The 23,650-nt window shown below is 46.9% G+C and overlaps 1 protein-coding gene across 4 annotated transcripts in view; it reads right to left on the bottom strand.

The window, feature by feature from the left end:
* Positions 1–451: 451 nt before the first annotated feature.
* Positions 452–23,650, bottom strand: part of GNB4 (G protein subunit beta 4) — a 59,748-nt gene continuing 36,549 nt past the window's right edge. For 2 of the 4 annotated variants that reach the window (XM_077348329.1, XM_077348330.1), the window contains exons 2-10: positions 20,980–21,086; positions 19,657–19,695; positions 18,419–18,525; positions 15,821–15,884; positions 13,567–13,729; positions 11,718–11,784; positions 11,417–11,618; positions 10,243–10,459; positions 452–7,689 (exon numbers count right to left, since the gene is read on the bottom strand). In XM_077348329.1, coding sequence (XP_077204444.1) covers positions 7,583–7,689; positions 10,243–10,459; positions 11,417–11,618; positions 11,718–11,784; positions 13,567–13,729; positions 15,821–15,884; positions 18,419–18,525; positions 19,657–19,695; positions 20,980–21,036 — 1,023 coding nt within the window. In that variant the 5' untranslated portion in view covers positions 21,037–21,086 and the 3' untranslated portion in view covers positions 452–7,582. Of the gene's footprint in view, positions 7,690–10,242; positions 10,460–11,416; positions 11,619–11,717; positions 11,785–13,566; positions 13,730–15,820; positions 15,885–18,418; positions 18,526–19,656; positions 19,696–20,979; positions 21,090–23,650 lie in introns of all 4 variants that reach the window. The other 2 variants (XM_077348331.1, XM_077348332.1) reach the window with 1 other exon arrangement.

Raw genomic sequence — 23,650 nt, 5'->3', positions numbered from 1 at the left:
ATTCTGAAATAACCTCTCCTAGGGATGCTCCTCTGCCTGGGGAGGCAGGAAAATGGGACTGTATAAGTGTAAAGCCACAGTTTGGCCAATCCTGGAGTGGACAACACTGTCTGTGGTGAGCCGGAGGTCTGATCCAGCATCAGGCAGCATCAATCGAAGCTGTTAGGACAGGGCAATGCAAAGATAAAGGAAGAAACCTAGAACTGCATTGGCTACCTTGAGTCCTTGGGACAGAATAAAGTCGATCAATGATACGTATTGAAGGGCAAGCAGAATTAAGACAGCGTGATTTAAAACACCCTCCTCCAAGGAACAACAGGTCGTAAGGCTCCCATCAGGCCGCTAACGAAGCCCAACCTACTCAGCTTCACCGGTTGAACCCCGCCTTGCGATGTCAAACCAAGACTGCTTGGGAAAGGGTGGGAAAGAAGTCAACGCAGCCCAAGAAAAGCATAGTTAAAAGCAGTTGTTTATTGGTTACAATGTCAAGTCAGGGCAACATACTTCACTGAGCCACTGTACAAATACAAAGGAAAGATTCATGGGGCGTGGGGGGGGGGCTATAAACAGTTCATAGCAGGTGATTTTTTTTTTCTTCCACAGGGAAATCTGGATACAACAAGCACTGTTAAAGGACAAAATGGCACACAAGTCACGGCGTTCTCTCTGTTATTCGGATGATGGGTTAATTTCGTTTCCCAAAGAAGAGGATTTTAAGACTTTTCTGAACACACAAATCCCAAAGGCAGTGTGGGAATCAATTAGTACCTGGTCGTGTTTTAGAAAGGTTCCCCTCTCCCCTGAAAAGATGCTGGCAGTGATGGAAAGGGAAGAAAGCATTCCAGGGAGATGGGAGATTCGTTCGTAAAGAGCGAAATAAAGGACTGTCCGCTTCTGGAAAGCGCAACGCAGTTCCTTTGGGGAATTATGCAGCAACATGCGTGCTTTTTGGATGCATCGCGGCGCAAGGGAACAAAGAGAGCACCATTGTGTCGTTAAGAATAAAGGCTAGAAATCGGATCCATGATGCCCATAGGAGTCCCCCCCCCAAAAAAAAGCCCCAAACCATACATTGTGTGGCACAAGGAAGGCAGGCACATTGAGAAAAGAAATTCTTACCATATCATTAATTAGTAACACTGTTCACATACTCACCATAACACCACTGCGCGTTTTAACAGTCTTGTATTTTTTGTTTTTGTTTTTTTAACACAACCAGCGATTGGCTTTTGAAAAAAGGGGGGCGGGGGTGGGGACGCAAAGGCTCACAGTGCCTCAAATGTGGAAGAAGTCACTTGGGCAACATACGTGCCAGATTAAGGTAGGAGAGGGAAGCACGGAGCCCCAACTTTCAAGGTGAGATTAATAATCGGACACGTGGTGTTTCCTGGCTGCAGCTGGGGGGGTCCCAAAGACCCCCCCCCCGGTGTGTGTGTTTACGGTGCTTCTGTCCATGCACGGAGGGGGTGGGGACGCCACGCAGGGCAGCTTAAAAGAGGCTGCGGTGAGCATGGAAGAAAGGAGAAACGAACCCGGAGGGCCTGCAGAGATTTGGACCCCAATCGGCGTGAGGGGCAGAACAGTGGGTGTTGTTAGCACAACCACAAAGCAGTGAGAGGTAGAGGGGCAGCTAGGCTTGGCAGGAACGTAGACCTGCCAACTCTCCTGTGATTGGAGCCCCCGCATGGGAAGTTTTTAAAACTCCATGTTCAAAATGGCTGCCTTCCTTTCATTTAGGGACACTGCCAATCTAGTCTCAGCTACTTTTACAGGATATGCTATCCGTGGTCACTCCAGTACACAATTGACTTGAAACCAACCTGGAATTACCTGCCAATACTTGGTGACACGGAAAAACGCACACACGAAGCACATAGGATGCATTTCCTGCATTGTGCAGGGGGGTGGACTAGATGTCCCTGCGCGTCCCTTCCAGTTCTATGATTCTATGACACCTGGTGGGAACAGAGAGAAAGGAGACCATCCACTCACCAACTCTCTCTCTCTGTGCTACTGGGAAGGTTATCACTATATGGCAGGGGTAGTCAACCTGTGGTCCTCCAGATGTTCATGGACTACAACTCCCATGAGCCCCTGCCAGCAAATGCTCAAGGGTCAAGGACAGGATCTTCTCCTCGGAGACAAAGCTGGCCCAACCTCAGTGTGAAACAACATACAACCAGGCAGCTCCCTCAATGAACTTCAGATTATGCCTGGCATTCCCCGTGGCTTCATGGCAGTTTCGCTGTCCCAACCTGCCCACTCTCCAATCAACCCCACTTTCAAAAAAAGATACAAGCTGAAGGCGGGCTGCTTTTCCTTTGGGAAAAATCAACCTCCATTAAATTCATCCTAACACAGATTTTTAGGCCTTGGGGTGGGGAGCACCTGGCCAGGAGCAAAACAGAAGAGGCACCTACTGCACCTACCTACTGGTGATGCCTGGGATAAAAAGTGGCCCTTCAGCTCCTCCCTGAGTGCGTTGGCCTCCACTCGTCCCTGTCCAGCATGGCCACGGCACGTTTCCTGCCTTCTAGTCACTGAAAGCAGGGAGTCTTGGGCTGCTGGAGGCTGCCAGTGAGATGCCCCCGTCCCCACTTCACCATCAAGCCCCTGGCATTTGCAGGGGCTCAAATACATGGGGGGAGCTAAGCTAAGCAACACGCATGAGCCACTGGGCCACACAGATGCCCATGGTGGAAAATTTCAGAACCAAGAACGCAGAGAAATAAAACTCAAAAGACTTCTCTAAGGAGCAAAAGAGTTATCAGACTCAAAACCTGCCCTACCGTGAGGCACAAATTTCCACTTTTTCTTTACCCTAGGTACAGGTCATCCAAATTAAGTGGCTTGGGGGGGGAAGTGGCAGAACCTGGTTCTCATGCACGCTGCATTATTTGTGTTATACATTGAATGATAAGAATCCCCTTCCATGTAAAGAAGAAGAGTTGGATCTTATATGCCGCTTTTCTCTACCCAAAGGAGTCTCAAAGCAGCTTACAATCTCCTTCCCATTCCTCTCCCCACAACAGACACCTGTGGGGTGGGTGAGGCTGAGACAGCCCTGATATTACTGCTTGGTCAGAACCCTTTATCAGTGCTGTGGGGAGCCCAAGGTCACCCAGCTGGCTGCATGTGGGGAATCAAACCCGACTCGCCAGATTAGAAGTCCGCACTCCTAACCACTATGCCAAGCTGGAAATCCACAACAATACTACCAGAGACCGTTCTGCTTCTCAACCAGCCCCACTAAAGCTCACGGAGGATTTCCAGAAGGCAGCTGAGCTCAGTGACGTTCCACCAGACACAAATGCACAACCCTTCTGCCAACGAGGGTTGTGTTGAACAGGTCCACAGCTGCCAAGACAACCCTACAGCCACAGTAACTTGCTATGGGGATTAGTAGCCAACTGACTGGGGGGGGGGGACTGGGGGCTGCCTAGAACTGCAACCTGCTGATTTCCTTTATTTGACTGCCGCTTTAAAAACCATGAAACCATTTCAGCACACGCCTGATAGCCCGTCACTTAAAAAATGCACAGGCCTTATCCTTTTGGCTACGATTGACCTCAATCCATGGTCGAGTGAGCGTTCTGAACAGGCAACTCCTACCGTGTGTTTTTGTTCAAGGGGGAAGGGATGGAAAAAGCTACACACGTGCAAACGGACAGACCACTCTCTACAGGTGTGCGGCTATCTACACGCATGTGGAATGCACACTCACACACTCAAAAGTAACACCATGGCACTGGGATTTACAGCACTAGAGACCAGTAAAACAGTGCATACGTTAAAATCAAGGAGGCCTCGAATCCGACCTTCTTGAGGGGATGTTTGGAACCTGGCAGATTATATCCACACGGGGGCTTCCTGGAGCAACAATCTCCGGTGTAGATCAAAAAGTTATCGATGCAGGAGTTGAAACTCTCAGAATTTGTGCTCAGGGCAGTTTGGGTGCTAGAGGGGCCGGAGGAGCCAAACCTGAACGAGGGAGCCGAAGTCTTGATGGGGGACCTTGGGCCAGTCCATTGCTCTGGCTGGCTACCCTCACAGGCCACTCTGACAGCCTCACGTAGGGGGGGAATTAGCTTGTGTGAGCGTAATCTCCAAGGGTAATACATTCCATTCAGCTACAGGAACCCAGTGAGAGCCACCACAGGAATCAGGCTGTGGTGACAAAAATGTTACCTAGGAACATACACACAACTGCTTGCAGAACAACAAATGGCATATTTTAAAAGTCCACCAAATATTTGCATGCTTGTGTTTTTTTGTTTTTGTTTTTTTGTTACTGTCTCCCACCTTCTGTTTGAAATATCTTCCCCTCCCCTCCCCCCTTGCTATTATGTTTTCAGTAAAGATAGCTGTGGAGCGTTTCCTGTTGAAAGGTCACGCTCTTTCTTACCCTCTTAAGTCATTGAAAAAGGTGGTTGAGGGTTTTCTAGACTTCATTTCTTTTGAATACAAAGACTTGGGTGGGTTTTTAATACAAGGCTATAGACACACCAAGGGGCTCCCGCACAGTCTGGGATGGATGTGCCGGTGGCTGGCTTCCAAAGGAGGGGTTCTAGAGGCCGATCAATGACTGTTAATTGCAATGACTGAAATAGAACTTCCACATTCAGAGGCAGTTGCTTCACAAACTCTAATCCAGCAACGTGGAAAAATTCTGGAGGCACCTGGTTACAACCAAGGATTCCCAACCAGGGGTCCGTGGACCCATGGGGGTCTGTGGGAGCTTTGACAGGGGTTTATGGGATGCGGCATGGTATTGGGGGGGGGGCTATCTAGGCCTGTCTTCTGAGCGCCTACTCTTCTTTCCAACCTACATGAGGCAGGGCCACCATAGTAGTAGTGAAGCCAGGAGGAGGGAGCAAAGGGAGGACTAAGGATGCAGGTAGTGATGTCACTTCTGGGGGCGTGGCCAGCTGACGTCACTTCTGGGGCTCCTCCGAGTCTGAAAAACTATTTCAGGGGCTCCTCCATGGTCAAAAGGTTGAACAAGTCTGGGTTAGACCCTGTGAGACAGGAGGCTGGACTAGATCTCCCACTGGCCCTGATCCACTACAGCTGCTCTTATGTAGGTTTGAATGGAAGGGCGGGAGGGAAATCAAGATCAATACAAAGCCATTTTGCCTACCTACTGGCATTTCTTAAATCTATCTGAACATGTGGAAAACACAGCTACATCTTGGCCTGAAATTTGGTCCTGAACGTGGAATATTCTTTTGGAGGAATACACACCTGCATGTTTAGAATGTGCTGGTCTCTTTTTTCAATAGCTACCAAATCTATGACAATTGGCACATGAATGGATGTTTACCCCTACCCCATCCCCTGTCCCGTAAACAGGGACAAACAGGAAAGGCTGGAATTAGGGGTAAAATTTGGCAGAAAACTTGGATCATGCAGATGGCTCAGAAACAAACCTGTTTTGCCGGGTTGGAAACAGACAAGCCCCGGAGCTTGCTAAGAGACTCGGGGAGACAGGGAGACAGAGGTGGCCAAACTGTGGCTCTCCAAATGTCCATGGACTGCAATTCCCATGAGCCCATGCCAGCATGTCCATGGACATCTGGAGATCCACAGCTTGGCCACCCTTGAACGAAGAGCTCCCTTGGTCTCCCCACACGCTGAGTGGCGTGCATGGGAGGGGAAGGCCATTATCAGCATTTCCTGCTTTCCACCTCTGCATGCGCATTTGCACGAAGGCACCAAGGACTGGATTTCTTCCCCAACACTAACACTTCCATAAGAAACCAATTGATTTTAATGCCTGCTACAAGCGTAGGCACATTTTTACAAGCACCACAAACTGATTTAATTTTTTTTAAAGAGACATTTCCAAATCAACCATACCCCTTTATCTTGGGGAATTCATTTCCCACAGAAATCTGAGAAGAAGCTGAGGAGCTAAGTCTCCCTGCTTGAGCACAGTACTTGGTTCCCACGGAAAAGTTCAGACCCAGGGCACAGCAACTAGTAGCTTAAAACCCAGGAAACTGAATGGGGCCATGATACAAACACTCTGTTGCATGCACATAAAAAGGCAGCTTTGTTCTGCCATGGAATGTCTGTGAGATTCTCTGCCTAACTCCGCAGTCTTACCGTGAACTTTTGGCATTTCCTGTAGTGGTGAGCCGGGTGTAACTAGGAGAGAACTTTGAATAAAATACTTGGGGATTTGGGCGTACTCCACACTAAACTGGACCTCCACAGGATTCCCAGGGGAGGTGGCAATAGGAGAGACATACATCTGAATGCTTCCTAAACTTTCTATCATTCCTCTGCCATGTGCAGAACTATTCCGCTGCAGGAAAGTTTCTAACTAACACATTTCCCGCTATAGGAAAGTGGTCTAAATTCTCCCAGGAATTGGGGCTTGCCCCAAACGCTGTAAGAGCTCTTGCCAGAAGCTTAAACTGGCTCTGGATTCAATCCCATATGAGGCCGGATCACCAGCACAGAAAACACCGTTTTTTAAAAAGCAGGTCACCGATGATTCTCATTTGACAGGTATCTAATTCAAAAAAGAGGACCCATCCAACACATCTCATTCATTTGGCTACAGCATCTGCCCCTCAGCAACCAGGCCAAGCCATGGCATAAGGCTGCCAGGAGGAAGCTCAGAAGCGGACCAACAAAGATGTTCGGCCTCTTATTTTTTGAAAGATGGATCCAAATGACCTCTGATGCTCCTTGGTGCCTGCACTCCTCAGTTGCCAGGGCGTTCGCTAGAATTGACGGGCAATCAGGATCAAGCCCCATTCTTCCAATAAATAGTTCAACAAGCAAGTAAGGCGCCAGGCATTGCAAGGAGTCACTGGGAACTTTTTTTGTGTGTGAAAAACTAACACAGATCAAGCAGTAATTCAAAACACCTTCTGTTATAGAAACCACAAAGAGATCATTGACTGACTTCACACTGTATCTACAGTAAATTCACCAAGAATTAGAAAATAACAAAAAAAAAACCCGAAAAAGAAATAAAAAGAAAGAAATCCACATTTTAAAACAGTAATCTAAGTCGCTCCGTTGCAGAATTCAGGAGGAAGAGAAGACATTTCAGGTTAAACGTAGAGCTATATAAATGCAGGCTCCTTTTTAAAAAATGCATTGTTTCTTTACTTACAGACAAAATGTTACATGATTGGCTGCTATGTGTATATTCAGTTATGTACAAAAAAAAGGGGGAGGGGGGCACAGGAGTAGCAGGACTCGGGCACAAGCAGAAATCCCTCCAGGACAAATGTCGCCAAACCACCAAAACACAAGACGGACTGGCTCTTTAGGCTTCAGTCACCATTAATACAGGTATTGCCCCCACCCCCTTTTTCTCTTAAGAAAAAAAGTCACTGATTTTCTCCCACCCGCCTCTGCGTTACTTGATTTTGTTTCTTTTTTTAAAACGTCATTTACAGAAAGCCTATTTATGCAATAATCAGTGAGTAGAAAAACTTCACCTGTAAATACAAGGTAGAAATGTTATTTCACAGCAATAGGCTGCAGCATTGATCTCTCCAGATCTCGGTGGAGAAAGGTGTGCGTGTCTGTCTGTGTGTGTGTGTTTTCGGCGGACAAATTAATTCCAGATTCTGAGAAAACTGTCCCAAGACCCTGTAGCTACGGCCATGCCATCGTCGGTGACTCCTAAACAGCTGACGCGGTTGTCGTGGCCAGCAAGGACGCCTGGAAAGAGAGAGAAAGCACCGTTCTTCTTATCACATATAGAATCATAGAATAATAGAGTTGGAAGGGACCTCATGGGTCATCTAGCCCAACCCCTGCACAATGCAGGACACTCACATCCCTATTGCTCATCCACTGCCACCCCTTTGTGCCTTCAAAGAATCAGCCTCTCCATCAGATGGCTATCTAGCCTCTGTTTAAAAATCTCCAAAGACGGAGAACCAACCACCTCCTGAGGAAGCCAGTTTCACTGAGAAACCACTCTGACTGTCAGGAACTTTTTCCAGATGTTTAAACGGATTTTTTAAAAATTAAATTCATTCCATTGGTTCTGGTCCGTCCCTCCGAGGCAAGAGAGAACAACTGTGCTCCATCCTCTATATGGCACCCTTTTAAATACGTGAAGATGGTTATCAGATCCCCTCTCAGTCCTCTCCTCTCTAGTCTAAACAGACCAAGCTCCCCCAACCTTTCCTCATACGTCTTGGTCTCCAAGCCCCTCACCATCTTTGTTGCTCTCCTCTGGACATGCTCCAGTTTGTCTACACCCCTCTTCAACTGGGGTGCCCAAAACTGAAAACAGGACTCCAAGTGAGGCCGAACCAGAGCAGAGTAAAGCAGAGCATATGACATGCTGCTGTTTCCCCAAGACAACATACATGGGGTCACCAACCTTTTGGGGCCTCCACACCCATTTGGCATTCTGACACAGCACAGTTGGGCACAGGGACAAAATGGCTGCCACAGAAGGCAGAGCCAGTCACAAAACTATTGCCACAGCTTAACTTCAGTTTTAAAAAGTGGTGGATCTTGGTGCTGGGGTGGAGGCCGCTGCCGAAATGACATTCATAAAAATCCACACAGCCGATTTGATCTCCAACGATCAATCAGAAACGACCGTCTCCAAACCAATTTAAACAGTCACAAGTGAAACATGAAACAGCCCTTCCTTCAGATTGGCAGGAAGGGCACTCCGTGCTTGAATCGTTCCCCCATGTTAAAAAGTACTCTGTATGTGGAAAGCTAGCATGTCAGGGAAAGTGCTAAACTAAAAAAATTCTCTACCATGCTTGCTTTCTACAGACAGGAGAGGGCGCTACAAACGATCCAGCCTGAACTATTTCTGCACGGTAGGACTTGCTCCCCGACGTATTACACCACCTCTGATTTTTGTCATCGTTCTGTCCTATACCTTGTAAAATATTTTAAATAAGAGCATATGGACATTTCTTCGGGAGCATACTGTTCAAGGCAGCATGCAGTGCTTACAAACAATATCATAAAAATAGAACACGCCCATAGAAAACTCACAAAAAGGCTGGCTGACAAGCCAACAAGAGGAGCAACAAACTGCGGAAATCCCCTGGACACCATGGGTGCCTATAAAACCTGGGGGGGGGTTTAGGAAATAGGCAAGAGGAGGGAAGGAGGACAGTCACGGGGAAAGACCAAAAAGGCCAACTCAGAAATGGGGGGTGGGGCTGGCATCCTCCAATCACAACCTGCCCTGAAGATCCCAACCAACCAACTTGGGAGAAAGCAATTCTTCAGATATTCTGATCTCAGGCTATTTGTGACTTCACAGGTCAAAACCAGTACTCTGTCACTCATCAGAGGTTGCCAATGCTACTTTCATCTGGAAGGAGATATCCCAAAGTATTCCTCTACATCAGGGGTGGCCAAACTGTGGCTCTCCAGAAGTCCATGGACTACAATCACCTAAAGCCCCCCCCCAGCATGCCCCGGACATCCTAAGCACCATGCTGGCAGGGGACTGATGATAATTGTACCCCATGGACATCTGGAGAACCACAGTTTGGTCATTCCTGTTCTACATCAATTCAGGTGGGTAACCATGTCGGTTTGAATCAACAGGACGAAGTTTTCGTCCAGTGGAACCTTCAAGACCAACTAAGTTTTATCCTGGGTGTTGTGTTTGTGATTCTGCCAAGGTAGAATCAGGTCCGAGGCAGGATCAAAGCGGGCAACTGACCAATGCTAGTTTTGCTTCTTTTAAGATCATGCTGAGTTTACAATGAAGAGCTGACTGAACTCCCAGTGGTCCTAGCTTCCTTGAACCCACAGATTTAACACAGGGTATGGGCTTTCATGTGCAGACACATTTCTTCAGACACACGACCACTGGGAAAGAACCAGGCCACAGAAGAACAAAAGTGAGCCACAGCTGAAGAAGTGTGCTTGCACACAAAAGCTTCTACCAGAATTGAACTTCGTTGGCCTTAAAGGTGCTGCTGGATTCAAACTTTTATCCTTCTGCTTTCCAGTGCTGGACGTGGCTTCGGCCAAGGAGATGCCTCCACGGAAGTCTGGCAAAGATGCTACAGAAGCCACTGCATGAAAGAAGAGTAGCCCTTAGTGGACTAGATAGTCTGTGGTGGACTAGTTAGTCTGATCCCACAGGCATGCATGGATGCAAGCCACTAGTACTCACAGGGATCCTACCAAAGGCTTCGCAGCTGAGGAGTACTCTCAGCTACCTCTCATAGCTTTACTGAGATGTCACAGAAAGGATGGCGCCTTTCTTCAACTCACCTGCTCTCTCCCCCTTCAGAGTGTCCCAAACATTGCAGTTGAAGTCATCGTAACCCGCCAACAAGAGGCGCCCGCTCTTGGAGAAGGCGACCGATGTGATTCCGCAGATGATGTTGTCGTGAGAGTACATCATGAGCTCCTGGTCCGCTCGCAGGTCAAACAGCCGACAGGTGGCATCATCCGAGCCAGTGGCAAACGCGTGGCCGTTGGGGAAGAACTGGGCAACGAAACGAGAAACATGAGCCGGAGGTCAGACCAAGAGAGGGCTGCAGGGAGAGGGGGGGCACAGATGGCAAGAGGAGAACGCTCAGCCGTCCTTTTCATAGAATCACAGAATCATAGAGTTGGAAGGGGCCATACAGGCCATCTAGTCCAACCCCATGCTCAACGCAGGATCATAGAATAATAGAGTTGGAAGGGGCCATACAGGCCATCTAGTCCAACCCCCTGCTCAACGCAGGATCATAGAATCATAGAGTTGTAAGGGGCCATACAGGCCATCTAGTCCAACCCTCTGCTCAACGCAGGATCATAGAATCATAGAGTTGGAAGGGGCCATACAGGCCATCTAGTCCAACCCCATGCTCAACGCAGGATCATAGAATCATAGAGTTGGAAGGGGCCATACAGGCCATCTAGTCCAACCCCCTGCTCAACGCAGGATCATAGAATCATAGAGTTGGAAGGGGCCAGACAGGCCATCTAGTCCAACCCCCTGCTCAACGCAGGATCATAGAATCATAGAGTTGGAAGGGGCCAGACAGGCCATCTAGTCCAACCCCTTGCTCTACGCAGGATTAGCCCTAGCATCCTAAAGCAAGTAAGCCATTTCAAAATGGCTGTTTCTTTTTCAGACTTCAGAGTCGATAAAAAATAGTTTTCTTTTAAAAAGCTGACGTGACAACAGCACTTTACGTGGTGGGATTTTAAAATGACCCCGTGACTTCCTTGGTGGTCTCCCATCCAAGTACTGACCGTGGCCAACTCTACATAGGTTGGAAGATCAGACGAGCTCAGGTGAGCCTGGGTGACCCACCGGAGGGCTGCTGTGTTTCAAAGCATTGTGGACGCTCCATCGACATCCAGCAGCCTCTGCATAGATGTGGGGTGGGGTCATGGAGATCCAACCTCACCCTCCCTCTCTGTGTGTTGAGCAGCAAAGCCAGTCACTTACACACACTGCGTTGATGTCAGACACGTGTCCCGTGAAAGACTGCCGGCACATTCCGTCTCGGATATCCCAGAGCTTGGAGGAAGCATCGCAGGCCCCCGAAACGAAAGTGCTCATGTCCGGGCTTAGAGAGAGGCTCATGACGTCGCCGGTATGACCAGTGAAAGCGGTAGTCTGCTGGCCAGTTTCAATGTCCCACAGAGCGCTGCGAGAGGGGGGGAAAAAGAGGCCAAGGGGAAAAGTTTGCACGCAGCAGCTTAAAACATCGTCATGCTCACAGAAAGCAACCCTGAGGCAAACTCACCAGGTGGTGTCTCCTGAACTTGTGACTATCTGGTTGTCATCTAGGAAGCGGCAACAAGACAAGTACCCTAAAAAGGAAGAAGAGTTGTTTCTTATATGCCACTTTTCTCTACCCGAAGGAGGCTCAAAGTGGCTTACATTCGCCTTCCCTTTCCTCTCCCCACAACAGACACCCTGTGAGGTGGGTGGTGCTGAGAGAGCCCTGATATCACTGCTTGGTTAGAACAGCTTCATAAGTGCTGTGGCGAGCCCAAGGTCACCCAGCTGGCTGCATGGGGGGAGCGCAGAATCTTGTTGCTGTCTTGTTGCTGACCCTCCAGACAGACTGGTTGGCTACTGCAGGACTAGGTGGACCACTGGTCTGATCCAGCAGGACTCTTCTGATGTTCTTATGAAGGCCTCAGACTCTCTGCCCTGCTTGTTAGCCCACCAGAGGAACTGGTTGGCCACTGTGTGAGACAGGATGCTGGACTAGATGGACCATTGATCTCATCCAGTAGGGCTTTTCTGATGTTCTTATAAAGGCCTCAGCCTCTTTGCCCTGTTGTTGGCCCTCCTGAAGAACTGGTTGGCCACTGTTATGAGGCTGGTTGCAGGACTAGAGGGACTATTGGTCTAATCTGTATTGAAGCTTTATTGTTGTTATTGTTGTTATTGTTATTATGTAAGTGTTGTTATTGTTGTTGTTACCACCTTACTATTACTTGAATGATGTTACCTGTACTATTTTGTTGTTTCCTGTAAACCGCCCTGAGCCTTCGGGGAGGGCGGCATAGAAATAAATAAATAAATAAATAAATAAATAAATAAATAAATAAATAAATAAAGCTATTTCCTTAATTTATTCAGCTTGCAGAATTCAAGCTTGCCTTGTGTTACCCTGTGAGGAGAGGGAAAAATTACCCTAATAATAATTTTCAAAGAAACATATATAGGAGGACTAGGATCAAAGGTCTGATACTAGTAAGACATTATTTCAGTTCTTCAAATAAAACTATGAGGGCTCTCTGAGACGGAATCGGAGAATGACGGCTGATGCTGTTAGAACCAATTGTGCACATCCCACTATTTGCTCCAACTTAATTCCCTGCTTTTAAGACATTAAGATCGTTTCACTCAGTTAAGGGCCTATCTCAGGGGTAATCAAACTGCGGCCCTCCAGATGTCCATGGACTACAATTCCCATGAGCTCCTGCCAGAAAATGCTGCCAGGGACTCATGGGAATTTTAGTTCATGGACATCTGAAGGGCCGCAGTTTGACTAACTCTGGATCTTTTTAGGGCCATGCGACTGACCTGGGTTGGAACAGCTGAGTTGGGTCTTTGGACCTATTAGAGTTACGCCATCTTAATATTTTTGATATTGATATTGTTATGACCAGGGGTAGTCAAACTGTGTCCCTCCAGATGTCCATGGACTACAATTCCCCACGGAAATGGGGCAGCTGCTGATCTCACCTGTTTGTAGGGTAGCAACTTCTTTCTGCCTTCCCCTTCCCCTCCCTGTTATTACTATTTAAAATCCCTAGTGATTACTATTTAGGACAGGGGTAGTCAAACTGCGGCCCTCCAGATCTCCATGGACTGCAATTCCCATGAGCCCCCTGCCAGCATTTGCTGGCAGGGGGCTCTTGGGAATTGTAGTCCATGGACATCTGGAGGGCCGCAGTTTGACTACCCCTGGTTATGACTGTATTGGTTTTAATGTTTTAAGGGGGGTTTTATGGGTATTCTGTGGTTTGATTTCATAGTGCAAGCTACCACGAGATGACATTGCCATGAGTGGCAGGGTTTAAATCTAAACAAAAAAAAAATTAAAACAGATCCCAAAATGCAAAATGGAAGCTGACCGGTGTGGCCGGGTAGCTCTCTGCTCACTCGAACGTTGCCCTCTCTCGTCTTCAGGTTGTATATGGAGCAGATGTTGTCCAATCCACCACAGGCAACGTAATTTCCTGACGGAGCATATGCGCAGGTCATGACCCAGGAAGATCTCAAAGGAATGGCATGCATCTTTAGAAGGGGGAAAGAAACACCATGAGAGAAAGGTACAGGGGAGACAGCGAGAGATAATTTTTTGCCCGGATCCAGGCTTGTCCATTCCACCAGAGATGCTGAGGTCCGTGGATACATGCCACGGATGCACAGAGCATAGTTTTTAAAGATGGAATGTCAAGATTTCATGCTATGCTGAATAACGTCATGGGTAGAGAAAGATCTAAATTGGACATGTGAAATAATAACGTAAGGATCAAGTCTGTTCAAGAATTCCCCCATACACACACTGTAATTAATTCCATTCTGGTACCCACCCACCCCCTGGTTCAAGTATCACGGGGATGACCCAACACAGGCTTGGATCTTGCGGATCCGTTCCAGAAGCCGCGGTGCTCTCCTCCAGTGTGAGATGTCCTTAATGTACATCATGACACATGACAGCACCATCTCTAGTGTAAGAGATCCACTGGATGCGACTCATTTGAGAACACTACTGATTTTTAAATGGCACTGTGGCCTTCTCAGCACTAAGCAATTGTGTTTGGTAAATCTTGGCTATGCACTTCCCAAAATGGCCCATGGGGGCACACAAGCACAACAAGCCGTTTGAGGCTTCAACAGCAAAAGGGGGGGGAGAGAGAGAAGAGGGCTCCTCTTGACCATGCAGCCAGGCAAACATTTTACATGATCTCAAAAGCACTACTGTGACACCATGGTATTGAATCCTATGTGCCTTAGAGCAGGGGTAGTCAACCTGTGGTCCTCCAGATGTCCATGGACTACAATTCCCATGAGCCCCTGCCAGCGTTTGCTGGCAGGGGCTCATGGGCATTGTAGTCCATGAACACCTGGAGGATCACAGGTTGACTCCCCCTGCTTTAGAGCTTGATTCAGGCTTCTGCCAAGCACCATTTCCCACCTGAGGAACAAGCCAGGAGAGCTCTTGACCTCTTCCGTTCCCTCCTCCCACTCACATGCAGCTGCCTAATGAACTACGTCCGCCGCTTCTGCAGCAAACCAAGGTTTGCCACAACATCTGTGGTTTACGCTCTGTTGGCAAACCAGGATTCCCAAGAGAGACTCCATCTCCTTTTGGCATCCCACTTTGCAGATTAACTAGAAAATATTATTTATTTACTTACTCTCTCCTCAGTGCGAACCCAAAGTGACTGACAATATTCTCCTGTCTCCCATGCTATCCTCACAACAACCCTGCGAGGTAGAATAGGCTGCACAAGACTGTCTGAAGATCACCCAGTAAGCTTCCATTGCCTGGTGAGATTGTACATGTGGGTCTCCCAAATCCTAGTCTGACACTTTAACCCGCTACATGACATCACAAGTAGTGGGAAAAACCACCCACGAGGAGCAAAGGAAGGGAGGGAGCCGGAGGGTCCCCTCAAGCTGGTTCACAGAACAGGAAACTACTGTTTTCTGTGACATCTGAGCTCCACCAATATCTCCTCCATTTCCTGTAGGTTTCCAGCATCTCCAGTGGAACAAATAATTCCTGATATTGCCTTATCATTAAAAGAACTCGATCTAAACAAGCAGATACTATTGGAGGGAATAGTAGGGAACTCAGCTTCTGGTTTTCAATGGGGCAAGGGCTGGAATTACTTGAAAACACAACCAGGTTCTTCAAACAGCTCCGCCTTCCAGATTGCTACAGAACTGTCCTGTTCTACTCATCAAGGCAGCTTGAGACACCCACAGCATTCCTGTAATCCATACTGACCGAGATCCCCTGTATCTCAGATCACTGTTCAGAGGCCAGACAGCCCGTTTCCCCAAATGAGTGACTCACAGCTGTTAAAAAGCAACGGGACAGAACCATTCACAAGACGCACTGCCAGGTTCTGAGTGAATAAGCTCGTCTTCAAAAAGAAGAAATGAAAGCAAGACAGAGAATTGTTTGGGAGCAAAACCCCCTAATACCCACCCACCGAAAATAGAAGGCACAAAAATGATGAGGAGAAAGTTGTACTCAATGAGATGCTTTAGGAAAGGGAAGAACGGGATGCAGAAGCAGCAGTGGAAACAGAGAAATGTTCAATTGCAAATGGCCCATCAAAAGGCCCCAATTATTTTTTTTAAGGATTCTACCTTATTTGTTGTATAGCTATCCCAAATAATTAATTTTCCATCTTGAGAAGCGCTGACTAGTAGCCTAAAGAAAACAGGCAAAAAAAAAGGCAACAGGTTAACTTTATCTCTCTTTCTGGATGATTTTTAAATACCAGCACTGTACAAACATCTGGTCTTCCTTCTGGAAATGTATCTTTTCTTCTTAGCAGTCTCCATGGCTTTGGAGTATCAGCAATGTGTCTCAAAAATAAAGGCCATACAATAATCTTTATTATTTAAGTCATTTATACCCCACATTTCTCCCTAATGGTAGACTCAGCACTGTTATCCCTCCTCTATTTTATAATACTACCAATAATTATTATTAGTATTAGTATTATTTATATCCCACCCATCCCCAAAGATTCAGGGCAGCTAACAACATATAAACAAACAATAATAATACAGGAGAAACAGCAAACATTACATGTAATAAATACCTTTATAATCAGTCTAGCTTCACTTTTTTTTTAAAAAAGGGACATATTACAACAGTATAAGGTGAAATTTAAAAAACGTAAAATCTATGACTCTGAACTAGATATGCTTATGTGCAAAAAATGCACCTATGACATTAGAGTCAAGGGTTGGAGCATCAGTAGGCACAAGATTTGCATCCTTCTCAAGAGATGGACCAATACGTACATCCTAGATCAGGTTTCCACGTGGCCTGCCACAGGAACATGTGGTTCCATGGATTCCCTTCCCCTTCAACACAAGGTGCGTGGTTTGCATTTGCACAATGATTATCCCAAGCTCCTTAACCCCTTTGAGGTAGGCTAGGCTGAGTGTGCATACATGCATGATCTAAAGTCACCCAGCCAGCTTCCACGGCAGAGCAGAAATTCCAGCCTGGCTCTCTCAGCATCTAGTCTGACTCTCTAGCCCAGGGGTAGTCAAACTGTGGCCCTCCAGATATCCATGAACTACAATTCCCAGGAGCCCCCTGCCAGCATTCGCTGGCAGGGGGCTCATGGGAATTGTAGTCCATGGACATCTGGAGGGCCGCAGTTTGACTACCCCTGCTCTAGCCACTGCCATACTGGCTTGACTAAAAGCTTAGCAAAAATGCTCATCCATACATGACGGAAGAGTTTTCAAATATCTCTCATTTTAAGACCGACTACTCAGTGATGTGGGTGGCTGGTAAAAATTTTCCTACTGCAATTGTACCTACAATTACTTTATTCTACACCAGGCTTCTCAACCAGGGTTTCGTGAAGCCCTGGGGTTTCTTGATGGTCCTAGAAGGGTTTCCTGAATGGGTGAAAGTTAATTAATTTTTTATAAATTTTAAAATTTGCTAAACATTTATCGTGACATGACCATGTATGGAATTGTAGTCCATGAACATCTGGAGGACCACAGGTTTCTGGGGTTTCTTGATGGTCCATGTATGGTCTTATCATGATAAATGTTAAACAAATTTTAAAATATATACAAATATATTAAAAATTAATTTTCACCCATAAAGGGTCAATGTCAAACTCCCCCCCCCCCACACACACACACACACAATGACCAGTGATGGGCCTGGAGTGGAAGGGAAGGGGCCCCAGGTGGGCATGTACACAGCTCTGCTTCCCAACCATATTCTGCATGATTGCCCCACTTCTGGGATTTCTTCACGTCTGAAGAATGTTTCAGGGGAAATGTTTCAATGGGAAAAACATTGCAAAAGGCTGCTTTACATATACAACTAATGGATGGGTCCTTAGAGAGAGGCCTTTGAGCTTAGGGTAAAACTATCCCCTGCCTGAGATGATCTGAGTTTGGGGAAACCAGGGAAAGCACATTTTGTACTTCTTGGCAGTCCTGTCCATTGTTGATCAATTACTTGGACCGAAAGGACTCACGAGCAAGCAGTGAGTCCACCACCATCCATGCCATTCCCTTTCTTTCGGGGTTACTAGAAGTAATCATAAACTTGAGATTTGGCTTTTCAAGATATAGTGGGGCTAGGTCCAGCGTGAAATTTCTGCTTGCACTAGAGCTGCTGCACAAGCAGAAAGGCAAGAGAAAAAGGCTGCCGTAGAAGGCCATGTCAGACTTATTGTATCCCCACTTGCACAAGATCCTGTGCAACCAATTCTGGGCACCGCGGGGAGGGAAGCTCTAGAAGCTGCACAAATCTGGCACAAGTAGAACTGTGCTAAGTCCGATCTCGTTTCCAAATCACTAGATCCAAGCCATTGTTTACCTCCACCCCAAACAGGATGGATCGATTTATGGCGAGCTGGAAAAAGTAACTTGCCATACATTTCCAAAAATCCATTTAAAGATCAATATACCTGAATATCATTTCAGTTCCAAAGGTTTTATATTTTGCAAGTAAGGTTAAAATGCTTACTTTTTCCTTTTTTTAAAAAAAAGGCAAACTCTGTCAAATTACTGGGCCTTTCAGTGAATCTTCAAGTCTATATGACTGTTTTACTGTTCTGTTTTACATTTTGCTACATTGTTTTCTTTAATTCTATATTTATAGCCTCCTCTTCCAAGCCGTCCAAGGGCACATCGATATTTTCCAGGTTAGAGACGGAAGGTCCACCACATCGTAAGTCAATCATTTGTACAAACCTTGAATCAGATCCCCAGTGCATGGCATAAATTTTAGCTAAGTGGCCTCTCAGGGTACGCCTGGTGCGCATCTGAATTCGGCCCACCGAGTCAAGACTTGTGGTGATCTGGGCAGGAGGGGGAGAAAGGAACATCGGTTCAGAACAGACAGAAAGGTACAATGCGTCCACTTTCACAGCTGACATGCCTAAACTGAACCAGAAATGACACCAACATAAGCAACTCTATCTAGCTTATCGTTACCCTCTCTTAAGGTGTCAGCAACCTCCCAAGAGCTCTGCTGTCAGATCCTTCACCCGCAAAATCAATATTCTAACAGGAAAAAAAAATATCTTGGATGCTACCCAAAGGGCCTGTCCTGAAGTCCTGTGAGATTTATAGAGAGCTGCCCTATTGCTTTTTCTCTTTCTTTATTTTATGTACCAATGCCCAGGCATCGGTGCTAGGAAGGATCACTCACCAGGATGCATTGCAGACCCGCCATATTCTTAATCAATTATTTTACTTTATTTTTACTCCGAATTTTACAGGCAGCCTAAATTGAGTCGTTCTCAAACTTTCTATTTTTCCAAAAATATTTTTAGGGTGAAACGTTTCGGGCTGGCACATCGGACACTGAACAAAAGAACTTCACTGACTATTTCCAAGGGCCTATTTCAGAGTGAACGTGGTAGAGATTCTTTGTAATAATGATGTGATGGGTGACGGTGTGCCAGCCTCAAGATGCGATTGTTACAAGGACACTTTTAAGTCCCTTTGCATGGCAGTAACAGGTCATTTGGTTATCTTGACACCATTTGATGGACACACTGGTATTGGGCTGGATCCAACCAACTTTTCTGCTGGCAGAAAGGTTATGCCAGGGATCAGCATGCACAAAGGATGAGGGAGGAGGAGCCTAGTACGGAGGAGATTTCAGTGAGTGAGCAGGAAAAGCTGGCTGATCCAATCCATAATTTATGAGCCTAAGGCTACTGCCATTCACTGCCAGTGTCTTCATTTAGGCCTATGTTTAAATGAAAGGAACTTGCAAAGGATAACTTCCCCATGGACATCTGCTTCATCTGAAGTGCCCAAGGAACCTTCCCTTTGATCACTTGCTTACAGCTAATGCAAATTTTTAAAAGTCTATCACCAATCTGGTCCTTGTTCCCTCCAGACATAGAACCAATTGCCTTACAGACATTTCCCCACACAGAGAATGGACAATGTACCCCCTCCCCCCAAAATGAGCATACCTGAGCAAGAGTTGTGTCACTACATGCTTTTCTGGCATCCTTTAAAACAAAAAAGGGGAAAAAAGAGATTGGGTCTACAGGGAAGTAATTGGAATCAAAGTGTTGCAAAGTGGCTTGAAACCACAACCTGCGTAGCTGTTATATATGTACCAGAATCAATATTCCTAATGAAATTACTGCTTATTCCGAATGAAATCACAGCTTTCATGGCTGTCTCCTACTCCTACCCCCCACCCAGGAGCAATCTCTCTGATTCCCACAGATCTATAAAGCCACATCCATTTCTCCTCTAATTGCAGCTAGAAAGCTAGCAGGTTCCCCCCCTCCCTTACCTTGCAGCTTTCCTGTGAGAAGAGAGAACACAGTGACAGGCCTAAGTTAGTTGTTTGCAGTCTGTCCTCAGAAACCCGAGGCAGACTGCAAGTAACAACAATATAGATATGTTCAGTCAATCAGTAAGCAGACTGCAAAATATGGGAACATCTAAACCAAAAGCGACAGGATAATCAGCTCAGGGAATCAGCTCCCCAGTAAGTCACCCTCTGAGCTGAACCATTACACCATAGTTTGGCTCCTTCCATAAGGCATCATGAGCAATTCTGTTTTGCGCATTGGGGGAAACAACCACCAAGAGGGGGCCTCTCTCGAGCAGTGGTTCTCAACCTGGGGGTCAGGACCCCTTTGGGACGACCCTTTCACAGGGGCCGCAGCAGGGCAAGCAGCTTGGCCGGGGGGGGGGGGTGTCATCCACACAACAGCCTTGTGGGGTAGATCGAGAGAGCGTTCGTTTCTGGAGCAGTGGAAAAGAGCGAGATCGGCACGGTGGGACAAGAGGCAGAACTGAACTGAGAAACCCCAGAAAAAAAACCTATATTCAATCATGAACAATGGATCTGCACACCATTGATCAGTTTCGGTTTAATTTCTGTGAAAGAACCCTTGCATAATTTTAGGGTTGGGGGTCCCCACAACATGAGGAATTGTATTAAAGGGTTGCGGCACTAGGAAGGTTGAGAACCACAGTTCTAGAGCCTCTGGGCAGACCATTCCACCCCAGAGAACACACGGAAATGGGGCAGCTGCTGATCTCACTTGTTTGTAGGGTAGCAACTTCTTTCTGCCTTCCCCTTCCCCTCCCTGTTATTACTATTTAAAATCCCTAGTGATTACTATTTAGGACAGGGGTAGTCAAACTGCGGCCCTCCAGATGTCCATGGACTACAATTCCCTGGGAATTGTAGTCCATGGACATCTGTAGGGCCGCAGTTTGACTACCCCTGATTTAGGATCAGTACCAAGAAACAGGTTAAGGAAACACCTTACTCGGATTTGATTCCGAAGCTGTTCCGCCTCCTGCCGCAACTGTTCCAGTTCACTCATCCTCTTGAATGGATGTCTTCCCCACGGTTACAATACTGGCGAAAAGAAATCTGCTGAGAAACAAACAAACAAAAAAACCCCCACATTTTAGTTGTGCTGACACGACAACCTTCATTTTCCAACTGCAACATTCAATTTCCAACACACAACAGAAATCTGGGAGATGAAATTTTAAGTGTGCTGCATTATAATTAGGGGAGTCGCCATCTTATGCCCCTGCAGCACTCTGCTTATCCAAACCTCAGGATTCTTTGTATCAAAAGACACTCCACATCCCTACAGCACATTTCAAGTGTTGGTTGTGTCTCATTTGCATTGTGTCGACGTTCCATACAATGTAACCTGTAAAGGAAGGCCAGTATTTATCCCACGTTGCAGAGATAACGGTTTCCAGCGTCACCTGGCAAGTTTACAGCCAAGGTATGATTTCAGAATATGCTTTGCGGACAACTGTGACAGACTGATTCCATCAAGGAAGCCGTGGACCTCAGTCTGCAAGACCTGAACAAGGCTGTTAACAAAAAGACTTTTTTTGGGGGGGAGGGCAGGGGAATCATTCATGCATTCATAGGATAGATATGTCAGATGTCACCTGATGGCACTACACACACATATGCACAAACACACATTTAATGCAACAGTTTTTTAAAAAGGAAAATATCTGATTAGCACCAGCATTGGGTTTTCACCACCTGATGGAGTCTCTAAGCGGCTTGCAAACCCCTTTCCCTTCCTCTCTCCACAAGAGACACCCTGTGAGGTAGGTGGGGCTGAGAGAGCTCTCCGAGAGAACTGCTCTGTGAGAATAGTCCATGGCTCTGTAAGACTAGTCCATGGTCGGCCAGGTGGCTGCATGTGGAGAACTGGGGAAACAAACCCCAGATCAGAGGCCACCTCTCTTAACCACTACAGCCACTATAAAACCTGCTGCAGTGCGAAGCTCTATGGAAAGCCCAGGAGAGATGCCACAGAGCAGACAAAAATGCAGCTGAACACAGGAACCGTATTGGGATATTCCGAAAAGGCTACGAGCAACAGAGAACTGGAAGAAACATCCAGCCCAGCCCATTCACTCAAGACACATTCTGCCTGTTGTTGTTGTCAGCCATTCAGTCGTGTCTGACTCCTGGCGACCTGATGGCACAGCTGTTGCCACAATCCCCCATCCTGCACTGCTTCCCTCAGCCACGCAATGTTCTGGTCGGTGTCCATTTTGATTGTGTCCAACCACTGTGTTCTTTGTGCGTGCCAAGCGCACCTGAGCATGCTGGCACCAAGCCCGTGTGCATGGGGAGGCTTAAGTCCTGGCAACCTACCATGTAAAAAAAAAAATTGAAAAGAAAATCTTATGGTACAGCTCTCAAATGATTATCCCTGTATGCCTCTGCAGTTCAGTGCTCCAAAGCTGTTAACAGCGGTGGCCTGTAATCTGGAGAGCTGGGTTTGATGCCCCACTTCTTCAAATGCAGCCAACTGGGTGACCTTGGGCCAGCCACAGTTCTCTTAAAGCTGTTCTGCCAGAACAGCTCTCCCAGAGCTCTCTCAGCCCCACCTACCTTACAGGGTCCCTGTCACGGGGAGAGGAAAGGAAGGTGATTGTAAGCCACTTTGAGCCTCCTTCAGGTAGTGAAAAGTGGGGCATAAAAACCAACTCTTCTTCTGCTTCCATATGATCATGCTGAAGGGGCCTGGTCCAGAATTGTTCCACGTCAGGCATCCTGATGCCAACAGCAGTAAGCAACCTCTGCCAGGAGCATTAACACAGCAGACACCACCTTAGCCTCTGTGCAGTGCCCACGAGCTCTCAAAGGGACCTATGTGCCACTCAGGAGGAAGCAAGGTGAAGAGAGAGCCCCGGGCAATCAGCAGAATCATACAAGGGGTGCAGCACCAAGTCGAGTAAGCTCTCTTCTGCAAAGAATTGCAGCAGCCCAGATGCCACAGCTAACGCTTTCCCCCTTTGTAGCTGCACAGAGGCTGGGGAGGAGGGGGAGAAGATGTTACCAGACACCCTTGCCAGGCACTGAAGGCTCCCTAAAGTCCCAACAAGGCATGATAGAGAGAGACCCATCCTTTGATCTCTCTGTCAGACCAAGTCTCAGCCAAAGTTTTATAGACAAGAACAAAAAAGTGAGCAAGACAGATACACACCCTGTATCTATCTCTGTCTCTATCAAAGCAAATAAGTATTCTGTCCTAGAAGAGAGGCACTCCCAGAAGGTACAAAAAGACAACAAAGCAGGATAGGGGCCTGGCTGGTGCCGGAGATAGCATTTAAGCTGTTCAACTGGGGTTTTGCTAGGAAAATATTGAGGAGTTTCCTGGAGGAAGTCTGACACCTTCAAAAAAGACTTGCAGAAGGATTTCTCCCCCCCCCCTCTCTTTTGAAAATCTAGCCTAGTAAATTCTGGAGAACTCTGAATCCAGATACTGCTGGAAGATTTCAGCCTGTCTTCATAAACGGCATTTTGTGAATTCTGTTCCGCAGGAAATTTCTGAATAAGAATCTGTCAAGTGGATAAGATCAGGGGTCTGCCGGCATGTGGCTACAGAGCCAAATGTGGCTCTTCAGAAAAGGGCAATGAAATCTTTAGGGATACCGTATATGAAGAAG

This window comes from Paroedura picta, chromosome 8 (assembly GCF_049243985.1).
Source record: "Paroedura picta isolate Pp20150507F chromosome 8, Ppicta_v3.0, whole genome shotgun sequence".
Classification (NCBI taxonomy): Eukaryota; Metazoa; Chordata; class Lepidosauria; order Squamata; family Gekkonidae; genus Paroedura; species Paroedura picta.
The sequence above is the reverse complement of the archived record's forward strand: the minus strand, read 5'-3'. Positions and strand labels throughout refer to the sequence as shown.